General features: G+C 39.4%; 1 protein-coding gene across 9 annotated transcripts in view; it reads right to left on the minus strand.

Annotated features, from left to right (window-relative positions):
• Positions 1-25,657, minus strand: part of peak1 (pseudopodium-enriched atypical kinase 1) — a 227,468-nt gene that overhangs the window by 28,126 nt on the left and 173,685 nt on the right. For all 9 annotated transcript variants that reach the window (XM_072552934.1, XM_072552931.1, XM_072552935.1 and 6 more), the window contains one exon: positions 8,121-11,439. In XM_072552934.1, coding sequence (XP_072409035.1) covers positions 8,121-11,323 — 3,203 coding nt within the window. In that variant the 5' untranslated portion in view covers positions 11,324-11,439. The remainder of the gene's footprint in view (positions 1-8,120; positions 11,440-25,657) is intronic.

Raw genomic sequence — 25,657 nt, forward strand, 5'->3', positions numbered from 1 at the left:
TTTGTTTTGAATTCAAATTTCATTGATGGGATTTGAACCCATTTCCCCAGAACATTATCTGGGTTTTACTAATCCATTTCATCACTGGCTCTTTGGAAGAGATAGAACAATTGAACGTATATTTACACAGATTTTCACAATTTCAAGACATTCCAAAATATTTTACAACTAATTGACATGTAACCAGTTTTCATTTTAGAAAAACGTTAGCCAGATTTATACATAGAAAGCAGTGTGAAAAATGATTGGGTAATTTGTTTTAGTGATACAGGTTGAAGACTGAATATTGGCAAGGACATGGAAAATGGTTTTTTGATTTTAGTTAAATAGTTCAATGGGACGTTTTGAATGTCCATCTGGGAAGGTAGACTAGGACTTTGTTTAACACCTTCTTCGAATAACATCACCTCCAACAGTGCAGCATACCCTCAATAATGCATGAAAGTGTCTGTTTTAATTATTTGCTGATCTCTGGAGTGGGGACTGAATGCACAACCAATGGACTAAAGGGTGCTTCAATTAGCCCAGACTAATACCTATGCACTGTGTGTTATAGAAATGTGATACTTATTAATGTATAACCTCAGTGCTAAGTGCAGGAGAGCAATTTTCTCTTAGTTTGGTAGATCATTACAGGCAGCACGGTGGCACAGTGGTTAGCACTGCTGCCTCACAGCGCCAGAGATCCGGGTTCAATTCCTGCCTCAGGCGACTGACTGTGTGGAGTTTGCACATTCTCCCCGTGTCTGCGTGGGTTTCCTCCGGGTGCTCCGGTTTCCTCCCACATTCCAAAGATGTGCAGGTTAGGTGAATTGGCCGTGCTAAATTGCCCGTAGTGTTAGGTAAGGGGTAAATGTAGGGGTATGGGTGGGTTGCGCTTCGGCGGGGCGGTGTGGACTTGTTGGGCCGAAGGGCCTGTTTCCACACTGTAAGTAATCTAATCTAATCTAATCTAATCATCTGATTTTGGTATCTTCCATTTTGCCTGCACTTTTCTGAGTCATTGTGAGATCAAAACGTCCCAACTAAAACAGGGAAGCTGAGATGTAGGGTGATTAATGCATATACATTTAACTAATCATTTTTTACAACTGTTCGTTTAAAAATGTTAATCAAGATTTCAGTTTATCAGCACGTACTCAAAATGTTTCAAACAATGCTGCTTCCAATGATGCAGTGTTACTGTTAAGATGCACAGATCATCTTTACTCTGTAATAAATAGTCTGAAAAACACATTTTAAAAATTGATTCTGTGCAAAAACTCAATTTTAAAGGAAAATTAATTACATACAATATATCCTTGAGAATCTGTGATGAGAATGTTTAATTTTACAGAACTTTGATGGTCAGTGAATCACTACGAATGTGATTATAGGTGATGATTCATTCAAATACATATTACACTCTACTCCTTGCAAATATTTCACAATATGTAGAAGAGCTTCTCATCAGTACATGGGTATTTGTCATAAGTCAGCAATCGGAAATCACACAGACAAAAGGCAAGGTTAAAGGTGCATACATCTATCTTGAGTTCTCCAAAATTCCAAAGAATTAAAAGTAGTTTGCTGTTGTGAAATGTGACCTGACGACGGACATTTACTCATTTCAGTTGGATACTTAAACTGGCACATACCCATAAATAAACTGATTGTTTCAAAGACACATGAAAGGTTGAACTAATAAATCAATAGTTTATCCCTTTTCTAACATTCTCCCCACATCTGCAGCAGTTTGTTGCCAGTAATACGTTAATATCAATTTTGATTCACTGCCTGTTTCTATCACTAGAATATAATCAGACAAACTATGTAGTCATTCTGAATCACCTGATGTCACCATAGCATGCAGATCTTTAAAGAAAAACTCAAAAACATTGACTTTAACTCTTAAATGATCATTTAAAACGGTCAGTCACCCAGAAAGATTGTTCCATTTGAAGGACTGGCACGTGTTTTAACAGAATCAGCAAGAAGCCAATCCCAAACAGGTGTCCTGATGTAGCTGACCATGTTTTGTACGATATTGGTGACCCACAGAAAGCCTAGTCCAGGTTCAGGAATTGGAGAAGAAATGGCAGCTTAAGGTTGGGCAGACAGCATTATTTATGGAACTCAAAGTAACAAGTCTGCTCAACACCAATTTACATTTCTTCAATGCCTTTAACATAGCAAAAAGTCCCAAAACACTGAACCATGTGAGGGAACGGTGTTGTGAAGATGGTAGTTTTTAAAAGGAGGATGAAAGAGAGCCACGGGAATTTAGGGAGGGAACTCTACAGAACAGGTGCAAAGTAGCCAATAGTGGAGCAATGGAAATTGGGGACAGCCAGAATTCATGGAGGACGAAGACCTGGGATGGCTTTTGGATTTGGGGAGGTTATAGATAGGAAAGGACAAGGCCATGAAGATATTAAAACAAGGGTTGCAAATTTAAACACGGGCCAAAAGAAAATAATGAAATAGATGCTCAATTCTAAAAAGTATAAAATAACATGGATTCTGATATCCCATTAATGTACACTTATAGTTGCATTACACAATTATGAAGATATTAATATGATAACATAACAGGAAATTTACTTGCCACAAACAGTTTGCATTTGCCACATTTCCCAACAATACATCTCCCTGCTTGACGAGCAGCAATTGTCCAAACTTCTGACAGCCTTTGCAGTTCAGGTGAATGGGGATGGGCAGGGGGAAGGAGATTCCAGAGCAATGATCATTTCTGCTTCTCAGTACAGTTTCTGTGCAATTTCTGGTAGTGAGGGAATACTTGTGCACTGGCTTGTAGAATCAGTTCTTTTGCTGATCCAGTAGGTTTGGGGATGTGCCAGCCAAACGGCATTCTCAGCTGCATTTAGAGAGGTATGTTTCTCACAGGCTCAAAGCTGTTGCTTCTCGCATAAAAGAATGTTAAATTTTCATCTAAACATTTCCCAAAACATGAAAAGATCACAGAAGAAATTTTCAAAATTATCTTGTGCTACAGAAAAGTTCTGGATAATTTGCAAGTTAAGAAAGCATGCAGCAATCTGTGACTCAGAATCCCAACAAATGTGGAAGTAGGCCATTCAGCCCATCAAGTCCACACTGACCTTCCGAAGAACATCCCACCCAAAACCACACCCTCCCCTATCCCTGTAACCTAACCTGCACGACAGGCCAATCCACATAACCTGAACATCTTTGGACTGTGGGAGTAAACGAGAGCATCTGGAGGAAACCCATGCAAACACGGGGAGAATGTGAAAAATGCACACACAGTCTCACAAGGATGGAATTGAACCTGGGGTCCCTGGCAGTGTGAGGCAGCAGTGCTAATCACTGTGCCACCCCAAAATACTTCACAGTAAACTTGTTCAAAATGTTCCCCAATCTCAAAGGAGATCAAAAAGTAAAACTTCTGTGAGCTTCTATGAAATTCTTTCTTAATGCTGAACAAAGGGGTGAGTTTAACTCTGGATATTAACTCTGAACTGAACTATTTAACTCTGAATTGCTATTTTACACATTATACTGACAAATTCAGAATTGTCATAGGGCCATATAAGTTCATGTAGTGTATGTTCACAACCAGCTGCCCAGTGAAGCAATAATCAGATTGATCAAGATTTTGTAAGTCCAGCCACTGATATAAATAAACTAGCAGTGAACATGGTCAAATTTTGGTCAAACGACATCATGAATGGGAATTGTGGTCAGCCATTCCTGTCAAAACTTTGCTGAAGAAGAGTTGCGTAATAACATCTGGATCTGCACATAAAATGTCTGCTTGCAGACTGCCTCAGAGTAAACAGCTTCAGAAAAAAGATCAAGAATGCAACAGTTAATGAAATTATATTTTGTATAATTTAAAAATAATGTATTAGGAATAAACTTCTTTTTTGATCAAAGTGCCATGGTTAGATGTCAGAGGTGAACTAAAAAAAACTATTAAATTCCATGATCAACACCAATCTAATCTCTTTTCCTGTGGGTATGCAATATAATGTATGGAAGTTCCATATCTGCATACTCGAGACCGTAAATAAATAGTAGTTGACACTAGGAAAAACAGCCTAGTTTATTTACCATTAGTATATTTTTATCTTTAAAATTAAAAAAAAAGGTTTCTTGAAGATCTTCTGGAAATTTGTCCGAATCAAAAACACCAGCAGACAAACAGAAAGTTTACACAATACTGCAATTTGACCAGGCAATTTAAAGTGAACCTTGAAACTCTTCTCCAATTTCTTTGTTCTTCTCAGAAAGAAAATGACTGCCATCTGATTTGATCATGGCCAAAATGAGGAATTTATCATGTGAGGAGAGTGATGACAGTGAGTTAAGAGCATATTATATAAATTTACTGTCACACCAAGCCCTTATAATGGAAATATTTCTATAAGCATACCATAATTACATACAGCCTAAGACATCCCAAAGCACTTAAAAGAAGCATAACAATCCAAGTGGTAATAATACAAGATTTAGGGGAGAAGGACAAAGGCCTGATCAAAGGAATCAGCTCGAGAATACTTTTGAAAGTGGGAAGAGAAGTAGGAAGGCATAGGGTTTATGGTTCCAAACCATAGGACATATATGCTGCAACCAACAGAAGAAGAGAGGGGAATGCATAGCAGTCACATGGTAACAACCAATTTAAAGCAAGTTACAAGGCAGGTTAGTGGGGTCAGGGAAACTGTGAATGAGGAATTTAACATTCTGGAAGCAACAGAAACAATGGAGATTATAAAGGCAGAACAGATGGGACAACAGGATTTAAAGCAAAATGAGAGGTGGGCAGTGAAAGTTTTGAAAGAGTTTAAGTTTGTGCAAGATGAAGCTTTATCATATACTGCATTGCCTACAGGCTTTGTTGATTTTATTGTGTTAATGCGTTTTTATGCAAACATGTAAGAGATATAACAATGCTTGAATAATGCTTACATCAAGCCTTTAGCAAGGCATTCAAAAACATATACTCAATGGAAAAAAAACTGACTGAGCCAAATGGCAAGGTCATTAAGACAATTGAGCAAATGTTTACTAAATCAATAACTTTAAGGAGTATTGTAAAGGAAATATTTAGGGAAGAAATTCTTGAGTTTAGGATCTTAAAAGTTGATAGCAAAACTACCAATTGCCAGGGAAAGGAAGTGAGGGATTCACAAGAGGCCAGAATTGATTGGACACAGAAATCTTGGAGGTTTGCAGAGTTGTAGAGGGTTTCCAGGTTAGGGATAGGATTAGGGATAGGTGTAAGGATAAGGGAAGAGAATTTTAAAATTGCAATGGGTGCTGGACCAGATGCTCACAGATTAACAAACAGACAGGTGATGGGTGAACAGAACTTGGTGTGATTTAAGGCAATGGGAGGAATGTATTGAGTGATCTCAAGTTTGTGCAGGGAGGAAAATGGGAAGTCAGCCAGAAGAGTATGGAAATAGTAGGGTCAAGAGATAAGAAAAGCATAGGTAAGGATTCCTGCATCCAGAAAGATATTCACGACAACCACTGCTGCTTTGAATTCTCAGACAAATACTAGAAGTTACAACTTGTCTGGGCATTGAGAATTCCATCCATTCCTGCAGAATTCATTATAAAAGAGTCTGTGCAGAAAACCTCTGTTATATGAGCAGCAAATATAGGCATGCCTTATACATGTTCATAAATTGCAAACATTAATAGCTGCTCAGTGAAATGCAATCATATTTTCCTTTGGTCCAATGTAAAATCTGCAATTTCAATATTTTATGTATAGAAAACATAAGCACAATATATTCAGAAAAATAATTTTCCTTTGAATTTCCTAATGATTTCACAAATGATTATATTCTTTTGATATCATTGTCAATTAGGACAAGCATAATAAAATCCAAGATAGAAGGCAGAAAAAAGTTGTGGCTGTAACAGCTGCTACTTTTTTGAGATATTCTCAGTGGAACTGATTTCCTCACATTCTAGCAGTAATTACTGTTTTATAAGCTGTTCTACTGTTTTGGAACGTTGGGGGGGCAGGGGAATAAAATCAAAACAGCACTTTTAAAAAGGAGGAAGACAGACAAAGGTTGTGACCACATGGGAAGTGATTCAAACAGGGAATGAAACCTACAATGTTGTCTGACGCTACTGCTTCTGCTGTCTGACTCTCAAGTATCTCTCGACATTGTAGTTTATCTAAGAAAAATTAAGGAACAGTGAAATTCACAGCTGACCTTAGAGAAACGTATGTGGAAGAGGTAACAACAGGGGAGCAGCTATGAGGCTTTTAAAAGTGTAACATTATTGTTTATTTTGTAAAGCTACAAAAGTGAGCAGAGTGAGTTATTTTTTATTGTATGTTTTATTGAGATATGTCTCTTGATTAAACTTTAAAAATATAAAAGGTACTAAGACAGCGTTGAGCAGTATTTGTTAGAACAGTAAGACTGGACTATTTTCTGGGCCTTTAGCAGAGTGATGTGTTCTTCCAGTCGAATGTAAGGAATTAAGGAGACTTTCCATGTTACTGATGATTATATCTGTAGGAAGTGTGTTTGGTTGCAAATCCTATTGGATCCCATGAATCAGTTGGAGCAGCAATTAGAGGTAATGAGGAACTTACAAGAGCGAGAGGGTGTGATGGATGGCAGTTGTAGGAAGGGGAAAAAAACACAGATACAGTTAGGTAGATGGGTTACCTCGAGGAAACATAGAGAGGGAGGCAGGCAGAGCAGGAGTCTCCTGTGGCAATCCCCATCTCAAACATGAGGGACATGAATAGGGGGTTCCAAAACTAGAGGGCATAGGTTTAAGGTGGGAGGGTTAAGATTTAAAAGGGACCCATGGGCAACTTCTTCATGCAGAGGGTAGTGATTGTATGGAATGAGCTACCAAAGGAAGTGGTGGAGGCTGGTACAATTACAACATTTAAAAGGCATCTGGATGGGTACATGAATAGGAATGGTTTAGAGGGATATGGGCCAAGTGCTGGCAAATGGGACTGCATTTGTCTAGGATATCTGGTTGGCATGGATGAGTTGAACCAAAGAGTCTGTATCTATGCTGGAAAATTGCTCTGACTCTAAATGATTAACTGAAATGTAGTGCAATGATTACTGCTGTGAAAAAAAATGGAATCCGAACAGAACAAAGCTGTAGGCATTGACATTAAAGATTGCAAATTAATGTCAAGATTATCAGTCTGTAATTTCGTGCCATTACATTTTTCCTTGGTCTTTCTTTCTTTGCTATCTACAGAAAAAGAGCAGAGGATTGCTATTCGGCATGGGATATTCCAAAAGCGAGATAAAATAACAAATTTCCATTGAAATTTAAGGCTTTAATTAAGCCAAATGCCCTGTGATTTTCCTCAGCCTCTCTTTCCTTAGCGGCAGCACCTTTCCTTAGTTATTGGAACAAGTCTACAGTATGGGAAAAGCTGTGCTGTGAAAACATTGCTAGGAATAGGTCTTCAGTAGCTCTAGTTGGAATTGTGGTTTTTGACAAAAGGCTGGTGAAATATAGTGAATCAAAAATGTATTTCAAATGGATATGCCACTTGCTTGCCAAAATGTGCACTGGGACATTTTCACCCTCTCAACTGAAGTGACCCTACACAGTGGAGAAATAGATTCAATCCCTTTTGAAGTTCCAAGTGGATGTGAAAACAATGGGAAGGACAAGGTCCTGAAGAAATTGATATTCAGGATTTAGACACATCAGTTTGATAGCTTTCCTCTTGTGACATGGTGTAAATGAAATACAAGAGCTGCCATTTGATTTGCTCTGGAAATATAGGGGCTTCACAGAAAGCAAATCAAAGACCCAAGAGATGATTGCTTGACAACTTAGAACAGATCACTCTAAGCAAAAATCACAATATAATTTTTTTTTAAATGAGTAATCTATTTCCCTTCATTTTCAGTATTTCCAAATACGGCAGAAGATTAACAGAAGTGGCAACGGAAGTACCAAAGAGGTAAAGGCAACCTTGTGAAAAATATTCACCTACATATTATATCGAAACTTAAGGCACATTTGTGAAACAGGATAAAGTACATTCACACACTTAATAGATAAGGACATGAAAAACAACTTATTCAACATTTGATAAAGAGTAAAATAAAATATAAATAAAAGGCAACACTTACTTGTTACATTTCTTTGGTGGAGGAGGTGGGGGAGAATTTTGACTGCTTAGACAGCCAATTTCTTTTTCACTTTCAGGAACACCCATCGTCAGCTTTTCATCGTCTTGTAATCCAGATATCATAATCTGTGCTTCACTGGCAGTAGAAGGAGTTTCAGTATCTATTCCAGCGACATCCAGTTTGTCAGCCTCAGTCTTTATAGCATCCAGTCCAAGCTCCTGTTTATAATTCAGTATGGTGGTCAGCTTCTCAGTTGGTTCTAATATCTTCTGATCACTGCAAAGGTGATGTCGTTGTATTGGGGGCGGTGGCAGCATGTGTATCACCCGTCCATTCAGTCCAATTAATTTGTCTTTATCTTTCTCTTTGTCCTCCTCTTCGTCTGTTTTACGGCGACGGAAGAAGCTTTTAAAAGAGATCCATCGTTTTGGTTTGGCGTCCTGTAAGCGTTGGCGACCCTCTGGGTTCAGCGGTGCGGATTCAATCTCAGGTGTACGTACAGGGCTAGTTGGCTTCCCCCAGTTACTGAAGTGTTTGTGCAGAAGATTGCCGGCATGGTAAGGGGATGATGTAGAACGTGGAGGAGGAAATGGGGGCAGTTGTTCACTCTTTGGGCTCGAGCTGGGTGCACCAGGAGATTGTAAAGTACTTGGCTTAGAAGTGGGGACAGTGACCTGCTTTGTTAGAATGCTTTCTTTTTGTCCTTTTGCAAATGTGCTGTCCATCACTTTGGACATTTCTGTTTCACTATTTGCTTGAGAGGAAAATAATGACTTTGGGCGGACGTGAACATCTCCAGTGCCTTCTAAGATAGCAGGTGGCTGAGAGTAAAGTTCTTCTGCACTATTAGCTTTGGATTGTGTCTGGGGATTTTCAGGTGGCATCTGTGGAGGCTGAATAGATGCAACAATTTGGGAAAGCACAGTGCTGGCATTTTCCCTGCTTCCTGATGAGGTCTGCCTTTCTGGTGTTTCTTCCTTTCTGGCTGGTGAGTCTAGAGTAGTTCTCTGAATCCTAGAAGGAGAGCTGTGATTGGATCCGAAGCTTTTATGTGGCGAGGACTGTGACAAAATTTGTCCTTTGTTTTGGGCATTGTTGAACTCCTGCACTTTCTGTGCAACGGAGCCAAACGCCTTTCGTTCTGTGCTAGTGCTTGGTCCTTTTGCTGGAGGCAAGTCTGTAGATTTTCTGACTGTTGATCCAATTTCTTCATATGTATGACTTGCCACACTTTCTAAAGCTTCCTTTTTCAAATGTGATCCACTTGGGCCCAAGAAGCTTTTATAAATGGCCAAGTTGTCATAAGCATTTGGATTAATTACTATTGGCACTTTTATAGCCTTGTGTTTTGAACTCTGCGCATAAGTTGGTTCATCATGTATGATGATAGGGAAAGGGGGCATTCCAGCATTATTGTAACTATTGAACTTGATCTCAGACAGATTTGGAGACTTTACGGGAATAGTTTTTGAAGTAGCATTTGAAGTAGTTGGTGAAGTAGGAGCTGATTTATGACTCATTTGTCTTGGAGGAGGAGTAGGACCAGAACTACTTGACATTAAAGCCACCCTGGGCATTTTCTGTCGAGGGCTAGTGCTAGAAGTCCACACCTCCTGATACCTGGTAATACTTGACTTTTTCTGATTGCTTATCTGGCTTGAGAGTGACGTTGGTGGGCTTGCACTCACTGGTGAAGTTTTTGCACTTTGAAGAGATTCAGATGAACTGTCAGTCTTTTTATTGTTCATTGCAGCAGACACATCAACTACAGTGTATGGTTTACACATACCTGGTGGTTCCAAATCCACAACTCTGTAAGGCTTTGCTTGTTCTTCCTTTGGAATAATGTTAATTGTCACAGTTTGCCCAGAACTTTCTGTGGAATTCACCGTGAATTCCTGCTTCTCACTTTGTAGGGCTATCTTTCCATCCTTCTCTTCCAACCTCAATGCAAGAACAGCTTTATGAGTTTCCAGAGACTTTGCTGCTGTGCCTCTTGCTGGTTTAAATGGAGCTTGCTTTACTTGGGAAACCTGTCCGTTTTCACTTATACTTTCATAATCTGGTTCAATAAACGTGGTGCTTTTACAGTCACTTGAAGTAAGATCACCATTACAAAGTTGTTGATGCATAGTTTTGGTTGTCCCAGCTTGAGACCCCTCTGTCATTGAGGAATCAGGAGATGTAGATTCAGAAGATAATATGCTTGGCATACTGTCCTGACCATATGGGATCAACGTTTCATCACCATAGCCATTTAGAATTTCATCGTAACTATCATCATAGTCAACAGCACAAATTCTCTGCAATGACTGCTTTCGTAATGGCACTGTGTTCCACTTTTTACCATCACGGAACCTGACAGGTGAGAGTGTGTTGGCCCTAAAATTAGCAAAACGTGGTTGACCACGCATACGTATTTCCATTGCCAACAGCTCTTCATCACTTTCATCCCAACTTTCTCGCTCTTCTGTTGCATTCTCACTTGCTTCATTATCCACTCCTTGATCACTGCTAAAGGACCAATCTGGGTAGCAAAAGAGTCCTCCTTCATTGCTAATGATATCAGAGCTGCTGCTGAGCATTACACGTTTACCTGCATTCTCTCTCATACCAGCCACAATACAGCTAGGAGGAAGCTTCCTTTCCAGGGACCGTTGATAACATTTGTTGATCCTTCCAAGAAAAGACTCTCTATTACATACTTTGCTTTGCAAATGTGGCTCAGGCTCAAATCCAACAATTTCCTTCAATACATCAGTTAATCCATTATTATTGTTGTTTGGCATTCTATCGTTAAAAACTCTGTCTGGGTTACAAGCCCTTTGAGAATTGCCGTTGTTCTCTTCATTGTTATTGTTCACTGGTTTCCTATTGAGAAGAACACCATTCCTATTCCATCGTTGCTTATTTTCACAGCTTTCCACCACCTCCATTTCTGTACTCACAGTTTGTCCATCGATGACCATCATGGTGGGCTTCACAGCAATTGTTGGCTTCTTGGCAACAGGAGGTCGAAAGTTACCTGTGCCTGACCTACCCCGGTGATTGTTGCTATGGTTAGCATTAGTTTTTAAATTCTTACATGAAAGAGGAGGTGTTTCAGAGGCAGCAGACAAACAATGCAAACTTTTGGGCTTAAAACAGTTCTTGCATTCACCAGGTTTCCACACGTGTTCAGTGAAGGCGTTGCAGGCGGACATTTTTCATAGAGCTATTCATGAGATACCCCTCGCTTACTGCATTCCACTACATTCACTGAGAAGTTTCACTTCTCAATCACCAAGTTCATTTATCGAAGTTCAGTGTCAACCTGTACCTAGGAATGAAAGAAAATATTAATTAAGGAAGGCTGTATTGAATGAAGACTCAGGGCTTGACTTATAAATTGATGGCTAACTAAAACTGAACTGCTCTAATTTCACGCTATTCACCCTTCAATTGTAAATTTGCGAGAGTAAATACACACAGCAATCTTTCTTCATCTATTTTTTCCCCCAAAGAGAGGTAATACAGTGATCAACACCTCTATTGATTCCACAAAAACAGGAATCAAAGGATTAATAGTCATCCAAACAAACAAACAAATTAGGAAGAGTAGGCCATTCTGTCCCACGTGCCCTCTCACTCATTCAGTAAGGTCATGACTCACCTGATTGTGGCCTCAACGCCACATTCCTGCCTACCCCAAAACACCTTTGACTCTCTTGTTAGTCAAGAGTGTGTATCTATCTCAGCCATAAAAATACTAAATGACCCTGTCTCCACTTCTCCCTAAAGAAAGACTATTCCACAGGGTCCTAACACCAAAGCAAAAATTCTCATCTTCTTCAAGGGGAGGCTAAGTGAAATCAGACAATCTCCTCAGCTGAAGCTTTCTAAAGTGGAGAAATAGCAGAACTTTAAGGCTGGTCAAGGATCTGAATGGAGTACATCTATCCAGGTTCACTCTACACTTTGCCTAATCTCCATTCACTTCAGTACACCACCAGCACTGACACAGGAGATATTTTTGGAGGACGTAGCCACATTACACATCCAATAGAAATATCTACAGAAATGGATGAAGATTTTTAGACTCTATTTTTCCATCTTACATTATTCTATTGGTTGTCAGTGTTGCCATTGCCCTGGAAAAACATGGATTGTGATACCACTGACGCAATTTTCCCACTTTTTAAAATCTGGTTATATGTACCAATTGAAGAAAATTTCTTGAAGAATAAAGAGAATTGAGTATTGTCAGCTCGTTTTCATTCATTTCGAAGCAAGCTTAATTATGTGGTTTTTTGCTCCAAACTCCTTTCATTTTACACAAAGAATTATGACATAAATGTTCACATTCATTAAAAAAAACCTCTTCCACTGTGCCTTGAAAATGTGCCTAAGCATCAAGGGGCCAATTCCATTGAATAAACTTGATGTATTCCCATTTTCTCACACACAATCTCTTCTCTAACCCTAGTGGAACAGCCAATTTGATGCAAAGAGATTGTGCCTGACTGATTCTGACTAAATATATTTCATGTAGGAATCTTCTACCTAATGGGAGAAAAGGTTTTCAGAAATATCCGAGAGACGAAAGGCAGTGTCCAAACCAAGATACTACAGCTGCCTCATAAAAACTGACAGAACTGCGGATGCTGTAAAACTGAAACAAAAACACAAGTTGCTGGAAAGCAACTTGAGTTCTGAAGAAGGGTCACCAGACCTGAAACACTAACTTTGAATACTCTTCACTGATGCTGCCAGACCTGCTGAGCTTTTCCAGCAACTTTTGTTTTTGTGTATTACATCTGCCTCCGCTACTTACCCCTTTACTTATCAAAGGAAATACTGTAAATGGTCAGTTGTCCCAAACAACCTATGCCAGTATTTGTGCGCCACACAGCCTCCTCCTATTCTTCTTCATTTACCTTGATCAGCATGTTTTCTTTTTGGTCGTGGGTTTATGTGCTTCTGTTTAAATGCTATTTGCCATAACTAAGTTGTGATAGTTTTTAAAGATGTTAAAGTGCTGGTGAGCTGCCTTCTTGAACCGCTGCAGTCCATATGCTGTAGGTAGACTCACAAACCTTGCAAAAGACTCACAATGCTCAGAGGAAGTGAGTTGCAGGACATTGACCCAGCAAAACTGAATGAACAGCAATATATTTCCAAGTCAGGAGGGTAGGTGGCTTGGTGTTGCAGGTGGTGGTGTTCCAATGTATCTGCTACCCTTGTCCTTCTAGATGAAAGTGGTCATGGGTTTGGAAGATGTTCATGATTGCTGAATTTTCCAAACACACTTCTATCCTAGATTTCCTGATAGCCAACTGAAATCCATTTATTGAAATGGGTTACTGTCATGTTCCCATCAATTTCCAGATCTAAGTGATACATTTTTATGAGAAAACCTTTTGTATATCTTTGAACATTTGTTTGCAAAAGTAGATACTGTACATTGCATGGAAATCAACTCAAACTGCATCAGCAATTGCATACTTTATCAGTATGATAAAAAATTAATACACAGCTAATTTTGCTCCTTTCACCCTAAGGAAAAACATGTTTACCAAATGCTTACTGAGAAAGTTTGAAGATATGAAAGAAATAATGTGGATCATCCAACCCACATGCCCCAAAATATACACTCTACACCATCTTGGATTTTGTAACCTCTCCCGAAAGATAACTGAAGGTTTTCGTTTTGACTGCATCAGTAACCAAATGAAGTTCCAAAGAATCAAATAAAAACCTTGGATAATTGCTTTCCGATTACATTTACTTTGTCCCAGCAAAGATTTTGTATTCCAAGAAGGTTTTGATTGAAAATGATTAGAAGAGATGAGCTTGCAGATACAAGTTTACATATCATTAAAACTCTTATTAACAATAAGATGTACATTTCTCAAGTGAACTAGATCACATTTTAGGTAGTTCATCTCAACTCAGTTGTGCAATTGTATATAATGCAAAATATTTTCTTACTGATCATTTACAACTATGAATGACAGCAACATTACTTTGCAATAATACAGTCTGATCAACAGAGGGCATGAAGTTACTATACATTCTTGAGACAGTACATTTACTTACAGAATTTCACTGTTTCGAATAGAATTCCACCCAACTTCTGAAATAAAATCATGTTGGGTCACAACTTCAGAGATGGGATATCAGGAAGGATTGCAGATATATATACAGCACTAAATCAACAATGGAGAAGTTATAAAGCTTTCAGAGGCTTAAAGAGATCTTATCAGAGGTAGAGGAAGTTTTTATTTAAACAGTGGTAGTAGGGGGTCTATTAAGTCGGAAAGCAGTCAACCAATAAAACTTCCTTCATGTTATTGCAAATGAGCTCAAATTTAGACAAAGAAGCTTATACTAGTATCAAAGGAGAGATGTTTCTGCAGCCTAGGCAAGATTGGGAATTAAATATAACTAGTTTATATTTTACATAGTTGTACTCATCCAGCAAGACTTCCTAGTAAAAGTGAAACTTCACAAACTTAACCAGTATATTACAAATTTGTTCACTGAGCTGGTAGATTTGTTCTCAGACGCTTCGTCACCATGCTAGGTAACGTCATTGTTGAGCCTCTGGTGAAGCACTGGTGTTCTGTCCCACTTGCTATTTATCTGTCCTGGTTTGTTGTGGTGGATGATATCAGCACCGGAAGTGATAGCACCCACCACAACAAACCGAGATAGATAAATAGCAAGTGGGAGAGAACACCAATGCTTCATCGGAGGCTCACCGATGATGTTACCTAGCATGGTGACAAAGCGTCTGAGAACAAATCTCCCGGCTCAGCAAGTAAACTTACAACCTGATCCACAACCTGAGCCACAAATCTTCTCCAAAATCCTAACCATTAGATTTCTGGGAAATACTGGGTCATGATGTTGGTTTGAATTTGAAGGCAGTTCCTATCAAATCTGAGAAACCATGCATCATACTGGCTTGTAAACCTGTAAAATGCATTACCCCACTGCCACAGGTGCAAAGCCAATAAGGTCATTCAAAAGGGTTAGAAGTATTCACTTGAGAAGATGGAGGACAGGGAATTAGATACTTAAAAGTACAGAGTCACCGTAGCTAGTAAAATAAGAAGACGATGCACAATAACCCAACTGGCAGACCACTGTTCTTATTGTTAACTCTTCCACACACAAGCATGTTAAAAGCAGCTTTAATACTGACTTCAATGCAGAAAGATGCAGTTCAGCAAATACTGCATTCAGGCATCTTTGTAGATTGCAATCAAACATGACTAACAAAGTAAAACATTCCAAATTGTTTCCTGTCTATATAAATACTACATGGGGATTTAGTAACATGATTCATTACCACAAAACAAAGCCAAGAGTACATCACAAATTCACCACTGTACAATGGAACTGAAAATGTACTTAACACATTGGCTAGGAATCTCTTTGGTGCTGCACACAAATCTTTACTGTCACTTTATACAAGCACGACAGATCATAGTTTAACCATATTTCCAGTAAACTTAGTGGCAGAGTAGGAACAATTCCCTAGAAATTCTCAATCATAAGCTCCCTTTGTATTATTAATTGTGATCTTACACAATATAATTGACCTGTAGTTTTTTTTTGTTAAATTTGAACTACCACCATTTGTAGGACAACAGTTAATTAGCAGGTGCAAACAAAAGCCATACAATAAATTTACACCAATGCTAACAAATTCTTTAAAGGATTGCTGGATTTAAATCAGCATAGTCATCAAAAACTAATCATTTCTTCCTTGGGCCATACCCTACCAGGTTTCATTGAAATTTGTGCGTTAGGTTTTGAGATGGTTTGGTTGTCTGGAACAAATTAAAAAAAACAAAGGTACAAAAGGCCTGTTCTGAATTCAGGCATTATAATCCAGATTAATTTAAATGTTAAAATGGTTACAAATGTTACATTCACTTTGACAAAAAATATACAATGTAAACTTCAGTCTATGTTTCAAGACCTTATTACCAATGAGTCTTTATCTTTTGCTAATTTATTAACAGAGAACACTAACCATATAAAAACACAATTGTTATGTACTAATTACTTAATCTCTGTTTCAAAACAAACACAGAATGACCAGTGCCGATTCAGTATGTCTCAGAAAGGGTGCAGAGTGTTCTCAAAGGGGAGAGGAACCAGCAGGAGGTCACTGTATACATTGGAACCAACGACGTAGGAAGGGAAAAGGAGAGATTCTGAAGGGAGAATGTCGAAAGTTAGGCAGGAATTTAAAAAGGAGGCCCTTGAGGGTAGTAACCGTGACTACCTGGTCAGGTCCACGCCCCCCTACAACCCACCCTCCCATCCTGGCAACTTCCCTGCCACCGCAGAAACTGTACAACCGGCGTCTACACCTCCTCCCTCACCTCTATCCAAGGCCCCAAAAGAGCCTTCCACATCCAAAGTTTTACCTGCACATCCACTAATATCATTTATTGTATCCATTGCTCCCGATGCGGTCTCTTCTACATTGGGGAGACTGGGCGCTAGCAGAGCGCTTTAGGGAACATCTCCGGGACACCCGCACCAATTAACTACACCGCCCCGTGGTCCAACATTTCAACTCCCCCGACCACTCTGCCGAGGACATGGAGGTCCTGGGCCTCCTTCACCGCCGCTCCCTCACCACCAGACACCTGGAAGAAGAACGCCTCATCTTCTGCCTCGGAACACTTCAACCCCAGGTCTTCAATGTGGACTTCAACAGTTTCCTCATTTCCCCTTCCTCTACCTCACCCTAGTTCCAAACTTCCAGCTCAGCACTGTCCCATGACTTGTCCGGACTTGTCCTACCTGCCTATCTTCTTTTCCACCTATCCACTCCACCCTCTCCTTCCTGACCTATCACCTTCATCCCCTCCCCCACTCACCTATTATACTCTATGCTACTTTCTCCCCACTCCCACCCTCCTCTAGCTTCTCTCTCCATGCTTCAGGCTCTCTGCCTTTATTCCTGATGAAGGGCTTTTGCCCGAAACATCAATTTCGCTGCTCCTTGGATGCTGCCTGAACTGCTGTCCTCTTCCAGCACCACTAATCCAGATATCTAGATTACTCCTGATGCAACAGGCTAGGAGGATAGAGCAGATAAACGTGTGGCTAAGGAGCTGGTGCATGGGAGAAGGGTTCACATTTTTGGAACTTCTTCTGGGGTAGAAGTGACCTGTATAAAAACGACATTTGCATGTTCTCCCCGTTCTGCGTGGGCTTTCTCTGGGTGCTCCAGTTTCCTCCCACAATCCAAAGATGTGCAGGTCAGGTGAATTGCTAAATTGTCCATAGTGTTAGGTGCATTAGTCAGAGGGAAATGGGTCTGAGTGGGTTACTCTTTGGAGGGTCGGTGTGGACTGGTTGGGCCTGTTTCTACACTGTAAGGAATCTAATCTAATCTAATTTGTTAAAGCTATCAATATATTAACAGTTTCTAATGCAGGTTGGTGGACATAAATTGACCTAAAGCCTACCCCAGTGAGACAGAAGATCTGAATAAATATACAGCTTTTCAACTTTGTAGTTACCAAGGCAGAACAAAGCTTCAAGGAAGAGTAATGACAAGAAACATTTAATGAACACAATATGGTGGATATATGAGCTCTGTAGAGTGTCCTCTTCACTGATTATTGATTTTTTTTGTCTGTTATATGATGCAATGTTTGTATAGTAGCACATATTGTTTAACATGTTTTGCTTCCAGCATTATGTTCAAGCACAATTTTTTAAAAAATGAGAAGATCCCATAAAAAGTAAATACAATTTTTCTCATATTGTTACTACCAGAACCCAAATTAGATTCCTCAAGTTATTTGTTTCAGACAGAATACCCCAAATTGTCAAGCTCCCAGGTAAACAGAGATGAACTAGCTTTCCTTTTGATTCACCTGCCTCCTTTCTGGTCACTACAAAATATTCCGTTCCCAAAGGATACCTTTCTTCCAGGCCAAACAAAGTTTGGTTTTAAAAGGAACCGATTTGACCAGGCTTTCTTGAAATAAAAGTTTGAGAAGAAATAATAACACATACACACAGATTAGAAATGAGAAGTGAATTAAACCTAATAAAGTTAAGAGAGTGTCTCTGAATCATTTGTGAAAAGCAGACTTTGAGAGTTAAGCAATCCATTTTGAGATTCTTGGCTTGGCCGGTCAGTTGAAATCCTGTTTCCTTTTGATGGAAGTTGGCTGGTAGCACAGAAACAAAAGTGTCCTTCTGTTGCTCTGTTTCTCTTTTGACCGGTTTGGTGGCCAGATGGCCACTTCTAGTTCACAGAGTAAAAGAATCCTATACCTGCAACACAACATTGCCTAGTGAATGGTTCTTCACAGCACACGAGTGTTCAAGGCCAGGCTAATGTATATGAGTACCACAGTTCATTGACACACACACACATTAAGGTTGAATGGCTCTGAACCCTTTATTTGGATATTCTTGAAAGGAGAAGACAGAATCTTTCTCTCTGTCATTTCTCCTATCATGCTACAGTCTGAGCTAACTGCCAGGAGATTAGAGTTCCGTTTGTAGTACATTTCTGCTTTTTAAGTCTGTCCCTTTGAGGATTCCCTAATATTTCATCAGGCATGATATTCCAGGGTCTCCCTACCTGTACAACCACTAAATTTATATCCAGAGTAATCTTTTGACAGTGAGTTTCTCAAATGTTATAATTAAACTGTAAAAAATGTCTGTAGGAACTTTAAGGATCCTCCAGCATCACAACCGTACACACTATGTTAGAGAGATTAGACAGAATGTAGGTCAAGTAGTCTAAGTCTAAGAAAAGAACAGAAAAAGAAGGATACGGTGACAATAGGGTAGGGTAGGGTAGGGAGAAGTTACCATGGAACATAAATATCGGTATAGACCAGTGGGCCAAAAGATCTGTTTCTTCTTGTAAGCTCTCTAATTCATTACAAATATGCAGTCGTTGAGTCTAACAATTTTAATCACTATGGCAGTCTTGTTGCACCAGTTAACACAACTTTGCGTTTAATTAGATGTTCCATCCTATAAAACTCCTTTTGCATAATATACTATTAATCTGCCATTACTTTCATCATAACAACGCCTAATGCCCTATATCCGCATGCTCCTCAAGATTCATTTGCATGCACAAAGTACATTCTATTGGGGTCAGACTGCAAGAGACATAATTTCTCAATATCTCAATTTTGTGTAGATTCAGGCTTGTAAATTTGTAAATTTAATTACATAAGGCACATTATTAGAAGGAATATATTTTCCAAATCAGAACTCTGATTTTCTCTGTTGTAGCAATAGAAGTTTTAGAAATTATAATCAAAATATCACTGTTGAACAAGAGGATTCGTTTTTAACACTCCACATGAATACATCACAATGAAACATCTGCATTCAGGGACCCTCCCCAGAACAGGGAGAAGAGTGCTCTATTGTAACTTGTAAACATAAACAAAGAAAGCTCTAATCATGCTTGTCCCTTGTTTGAAAGGAGCAAAGAGAGATTGGATACACCAAATAATCAGTGTATTTGATATGAATCTTTACATATAAATCTACAGGGGTCATGTTACTCAGTGCTCCCATTAGGGAGAGGTTAAGGTCATTGCAAGCATGCATTTCCTGTCTACATCCTTTCATTAAGGCACGATCTCTATGCCATCACAATTAGGCTAAGTGAAAATGTAAGCATCACGATGAGTAATTTAGGTCAGTGCTCAGTCAGCACAGTTGTTGCTATCATTAGCTATACAAGTTAAGGAAATTGGTATGATGTCACTAAGTTTTTCTCAAAGCTCTGCACATGCACACACTATCTTCTGCAGTAGAAGAAAGATTAAAAGCAGCTATTCTTACTTTCAGGTAAATGATCAAGATGAAAACACATTCAGGTAAGAGAGAGATTTGTAGGAATAGGCACAAGTCTACAGAACATGATGTTTTCAAGTGAACAGGTGAGCTACCTGAAATGTCTTCTGGCCAATTGGACTGATGCACATTCTAATGAGAAATCACTAGCAGCAATATGGAATCCTTTAAAAAAGCCAGCTGGCAAAGGCTTCATTTTGCATATCATATTCATACCTGACCCATCGAACTTCATCAGTTTTTCACTGCTAATGACTGAAGTAGTCTACCGTGGCAGTAATTAAGTCACTGGCACATTTATTTTTCATGCCAGCTTTTTTCAATTATATGGAAGAGAGTATAGGGCTGAGATAATCAAATACATTACACAACTTCAATGCACTTATCACACATGCAATGAGTTTCAAAGGACTATGAATGTCACATCACACAAGCGTTTTAAAATTAGATCGTGATGCCATTTTTATAAATTCTTCCATGTGTCAGCAAAAACAAAGCAATGTTCTCGCTTAATGAGTAGAGAATAGAAAACTCAAGTGTGAAAGGTCACCAGCTGAATAACATTGAGATTTCAGAAATTAATGGATACTTTTGTGTATGTTCAGGAGTTAAAGCAGGGAGTTCTGTCAGCTTAAAACTGCAAGAACAAAGCTCAGGGGTCATTCCCAAATTCATGCATCAAGTTGCAACACAGCTGTTTTTTTCCAACATGCTATCTACAGGGTTACAATTCAGTAATGTCTCAATGGTTTAGAGTTAAGCTAAATGAGAAAATTCTGTGCAGCAAGTTAAAACAAGGTTTTAATAAAAATAAATACCCATGGAGTATATATTACAATCAGCATATTAGTTGATAGAGAGCTTGTTACATGTTGAGGGAAAATATCCATTAACTGTACTATAACCAGATGCTTAACATTCATAACATTGAAGTCAATTTAAAAACAATTACTTGTTAGATTATTATTTTATCCCAAAAGATTCGTAAAAGAAAAGTTACTGCTGGTATGAAACAGAAAACATATTCATGTTTGCATGAACTGTTTCTGTAGTACACACTGTAGTCCACTGGTTCTCTGAAATGTCCAATTTAGTCTCATTTCTCCAGTACCTTACAAGTTAGTCTTCAACTATGTCTATTTCTATTTTACAGGTTTCTATGGAGTTTGCATGCATCACTCTTTCAGGTAGTGTCTTTCTGATCTTAACAACACTATGACAAAGAAATGTTCAATTCCCCTTGATTATCCTCATTCAATATATCATTACATCTGCCATACTGGTTACAAACCCACTTTGTAAGGTAACACTTTCTCCCTATTTGCTCTATTCAAGTATCTCATTTTTGACTACATGCATAATTAGATCTCCATTTAGCTTTGCACACTATAAGGAGAACAATTTCAGCTTCTCCAATCACTCAGTCTTGATGGTATAAAGGCATTTGCCTTCACTCGATTTTCAAGGCTTTGTCATAACTTTTCATAATGCGCTGCCTAGAATTGCACACAAATGTCTAGTTAGGCATCACCAGAGGAAATGACGTCACCACAGGAAATGACATCACCAACCCAAGGAAATCCAGACACATAAATAGGAAGTAGACTATACCACCAGCCATCAGTGCTTCATCCGAAGGCTCACTGAAGATGTTACCTAGTATGATGATGAAACGTCTGAAAACAAACAAATCTACATCCAGAAGTGATTTATTTGCTTTTTAGCATTCAAAACCCTTATTTATAAATCCAAACATGCCTCAATACCTTAGTCATAACCATTCGTGTCACACACCACATCCCAGCCAACAATAAAGCATCACCTTCGTTGTCTTCAGCCTTCCAAAAAGATCTCTAAATGCAGCAACATCTATCACCAATTGCTTTAATCTGTTTTAATTTAACTCTGTCATCGTTGGAGCTCTACATATGTAAACATACACCCTCAAAATAGAACTAAATGAGATTATACAGTTTCTCCATAGTATTCAACACAGATTTATCACTTCATATTTATCCGCATGAAACCTCTCTTTCTCCTCTGTTACAAAGCTATCACAGAAATATTCATGTTGTTTCTACCAGGTAAATAGACTTTTTGTTTTACTGACTTTTTTTGTTGCTTTCATTATTTTGTCATTAAAAAATTGCCAAAAAGTAGGAAGACCACCACAAATATTTCAGCTCCATATTGAACTGGGGTCCTGTACGTTATGAACAGTGGAGCTGAGTGTGCTTTATGAACAGTGGGCATTGCTTCGCTACTCCTGCTTGGTGGGTCAGTTTGTCAACATTTGAAACATAAAAGGACTGACATCAACATTTAACACTAAAGTATTGACACTTTAAAAGCACTGGCTTTTCTACAAATTATAGTGAGAAAAACACTCTTCTCCCACTCGGAGAAGAAAGTCTGCAACGGGATACAAATAGGTTAATGACATGGGAAATGAGAGATTGATTGTGTTGGCAGGAATAATAGAAAAGCAGAGCATTATTCAAAAGAAGAGCGGCTGGAGAACATTGCAATACAGAAGGATCTCAGATGTTCTTAAACACGAACCACAGAGTGTTGGTACGCAAAGAGAGCAAGTAATTAGGGAGACAAATGGAATGGTGGCTTTTATTGCAAGGGGATAGAATATAACAGCAGGAAAGTCTTGCTGCAACTGGATATGCCACAGGTGAGACTGCACAAAGTGCAAATGGACAGTTCTGGTGTCCTTACTAGCAAATTGGATGCAATTCAGAGAAGGTTTGCTTGGCTGATTCCTGGGGTGAGTTGATTACCTTCTGAGGAAATGGTGAACAAATTACGCCAGTACTCAGAGTTTAGAAGAATGGGAAGTGATCTTATTGAAGCAGAGAAGATTCTGAGTGGGCTTGACAAGGGAAATGCTGAAATGTTGCCTTTTATAGGAGAATCAAGGAACCACAATTTAAAGATAAGGAGTGTTATGTTCCCACTTTCAGTTGAGGCATTTTGTCAAGTGAGGGTCATGCCACGTCCCTGCTGATTTCTCACTGATATGATCTCAGCTGATGGTAGTACTGGGCAAGTCAGATCCCAGAATGATAACTGGCTTGATCAATCATTTTCTTTTTGTTTAGCTGGTGATGGCTGGTCATAGAGAGATATTCACATGAGATTTTCTTCAACAACAGAATACAAATTTATTACATGAAAGAGGAAAAAAAGAGCTTTATCAACACAGAAAACAATTAACAAGATCTAAATGCAGAGCAAAACCAAGGTTTTGACCTGATTACCAATACTATCCATTTCAGAAACCCAAGTCCAGAAAGATTCCATCCCTATCTCAATTAAGTCTCCACTTAACAGACACCTATGGATTCTTTGCTGTGGAATGTGGAGAAAATTTGATGAGTCCTTTCAAGTCTGCCAACATTAACTTTTCACAAATCCGAGAGTCTAAACTTTTTCACTTCCAATGAGCTGCAGATTTCATAGAACATAGAAAATTACAGTGCAGTACAGGCCCTTCGGCCCTCAATGTTGCGCCGACCTGTCATACCAACCTGAAGCCCATCTAACCTACACTATTCCATGTACGTCCAACAAGTTTGTCCAATGACAACTTAAATGTACTTAAAGTTGGCGAATCTACTACCATTGCAGGCAAAGCATTCCATCGTTGAAAAGTGTGGTGCTGGAAAAACACAGCAGGCCAGGCAGCATCCGAGGAGCAGGAGGATCGACATTTAATTCCATACCCTTACTACTCTGAGTAAAGAAACTACCTCCGACATCTGTCCTATATCTATCACCCCTCAATTTAAAGCTGTGCTCACCATCACCAGACTTGGAAAAACACTCTCCCAATCCACCCTATTTAACCCTCTGATTATCTTATATGTCTCTATTAAGTCACCTCTCAACCTTCTTCTCTCCAATGAAAACAGCCTCAAGTCCTTCAGCCTGTCCTCGTAAGACCTTCCCTCCATACCAGGCAACATCCTAGTAAATCTCCTCTGCACTCTTTCCAAAGCTTCCACATCCTTCTTATAATGCGGTGACCAGAACTGTACACAATACTCCAAGTGCGGCCGCACCAGAATTTTGCGCAGCTGCAGCATAACCTCATGGTTCCGGAACTCGATCTTTCTATTAATAAAAACTAAAATGCTGTATGCCTTCTTAACAACCCTGTCAACCTGGGTGGCAACTTTCAAGGATCTGTGTACATGGACACTGAGATCTCTCTGCTCACCTACACTATCAAGAATCTTACCATTAGCCCAGTACTTTGCATTCCAGTTACTCCCACCAAAGTGAATCACCTCACACTTGTCCGTATTACACTTCATTTGCCACCTCTCAGCCCAGCTCTGCAACTTATCTATGTCTCTCTATAACTTACAACATCTTTTGTCACGATCCACAACTCCACCGACCTTAGTGTCGTCTGCAAATTTACTAACCCATCCTTCTACGCCCTCATCCAGGTCGTTTATAAAAATGACGAACAGCAGTCGACCCAACATCGACCCTTGCAGTACACCACTCGTAACTGGACTCCAAGATGAACATTTCCCATCAACCACCACCCTCTGTCTTCTTTCAGCAAGCCAATTACTGATCCAAACTGCTATATCTCCCACAATCCCATTCCTCCACATTTTGTACAATAGCCTACTGTGGGGAACCTTATCGAATGCCTTTCTAGGAGAAAGTGAGGACTGCAGATGCTGGAGATCAGAGCTGAAAATGTGTTGCTGGAAAAGCGCAGCAGGTCAGGCAGCATCCAAGGAGCAGGAGAATCGACATTTCGGGCATGAGCCCTTCTTCCTGCCCGAAACATTGATTCTCCTGCTCCTTGGATGCTGCCTGACCTGCTGCGCTTTTCCAGCAACACATTTTCAACGAACGCCTTTCTAACCAAGCTATCACAATTTGAATGCATGAAAAGCTGAACCCTTCTGCTAAGGCAACTTGTTCCCTGAATGGCCCCAAGAAGTTCCTTTTAAGAGAGAAACTAAACTTGCTTCTAAACTCAAACCTGGTGTCTACAAACTTGCTCAAACACAGATTCTTATGAATTGCAAACAAAGCTAATGTGCTCTACCATTTGTATATCCAACTGTACAAACAACTTTCCATCAACACCACAGGGTTCTGCAATCACCTACTTTGACAAAATGCTGGATTTAGTCACTATTCTGGAAGGACTCACTGACCTCGTTTCCTTTTCCCCCATCTTCCCCTCACCCCTGCCAAAAGAAAACTTCACAGAAGTAACCAACACTCACCTGTCTCTATTCTGAAAGCCAAACTTCAAAAATATTGATATATATTATCACATCACAATTTTCTGCCATTTGTCTCATTAATAATACACCCAGTCATTTTGGTACCTTTCAGAGAATTGCATGGTCATGCAGGTAAGTGTTTGCCACTGCCCATCTTTCCAGCGCTCATTTTGATACTGCCATGTTTAAAAACAGTTGCTAATCACATCAGACACTGCAATTCAGGAACTGCCCTTCATATAGTAGTGTTCAAGCATCAACATTGAAAACTGGCTTAGAGGAAAAGTGAGCTCAATTCCCACATCACAGTGACCTGGGAAGGGTTCGTGGATGAGTTGGAGGAGATAAAGCAGTCCATTTTCCAGCTACATCTCTAGACTAAGCCAGCCTGGACTCAAATTGCTGCCTGGG

This window comes from Chiloscyllium punctatum, chromosome 33 (assembly GCF_047496795.1).
Source record: "Chiloscyllium punctatum isolate Juve2018m chromosome 33, sChiPun1.3, whole genome shotgun sequence".
Taxonomy (NCBI): Eukaryota; Metazoa; Chordata; class Chondrichthyes; order Orectolobiformes; family Hemiscylliidae; genus Chiloscyllium; species Chiloscyllium punctatum.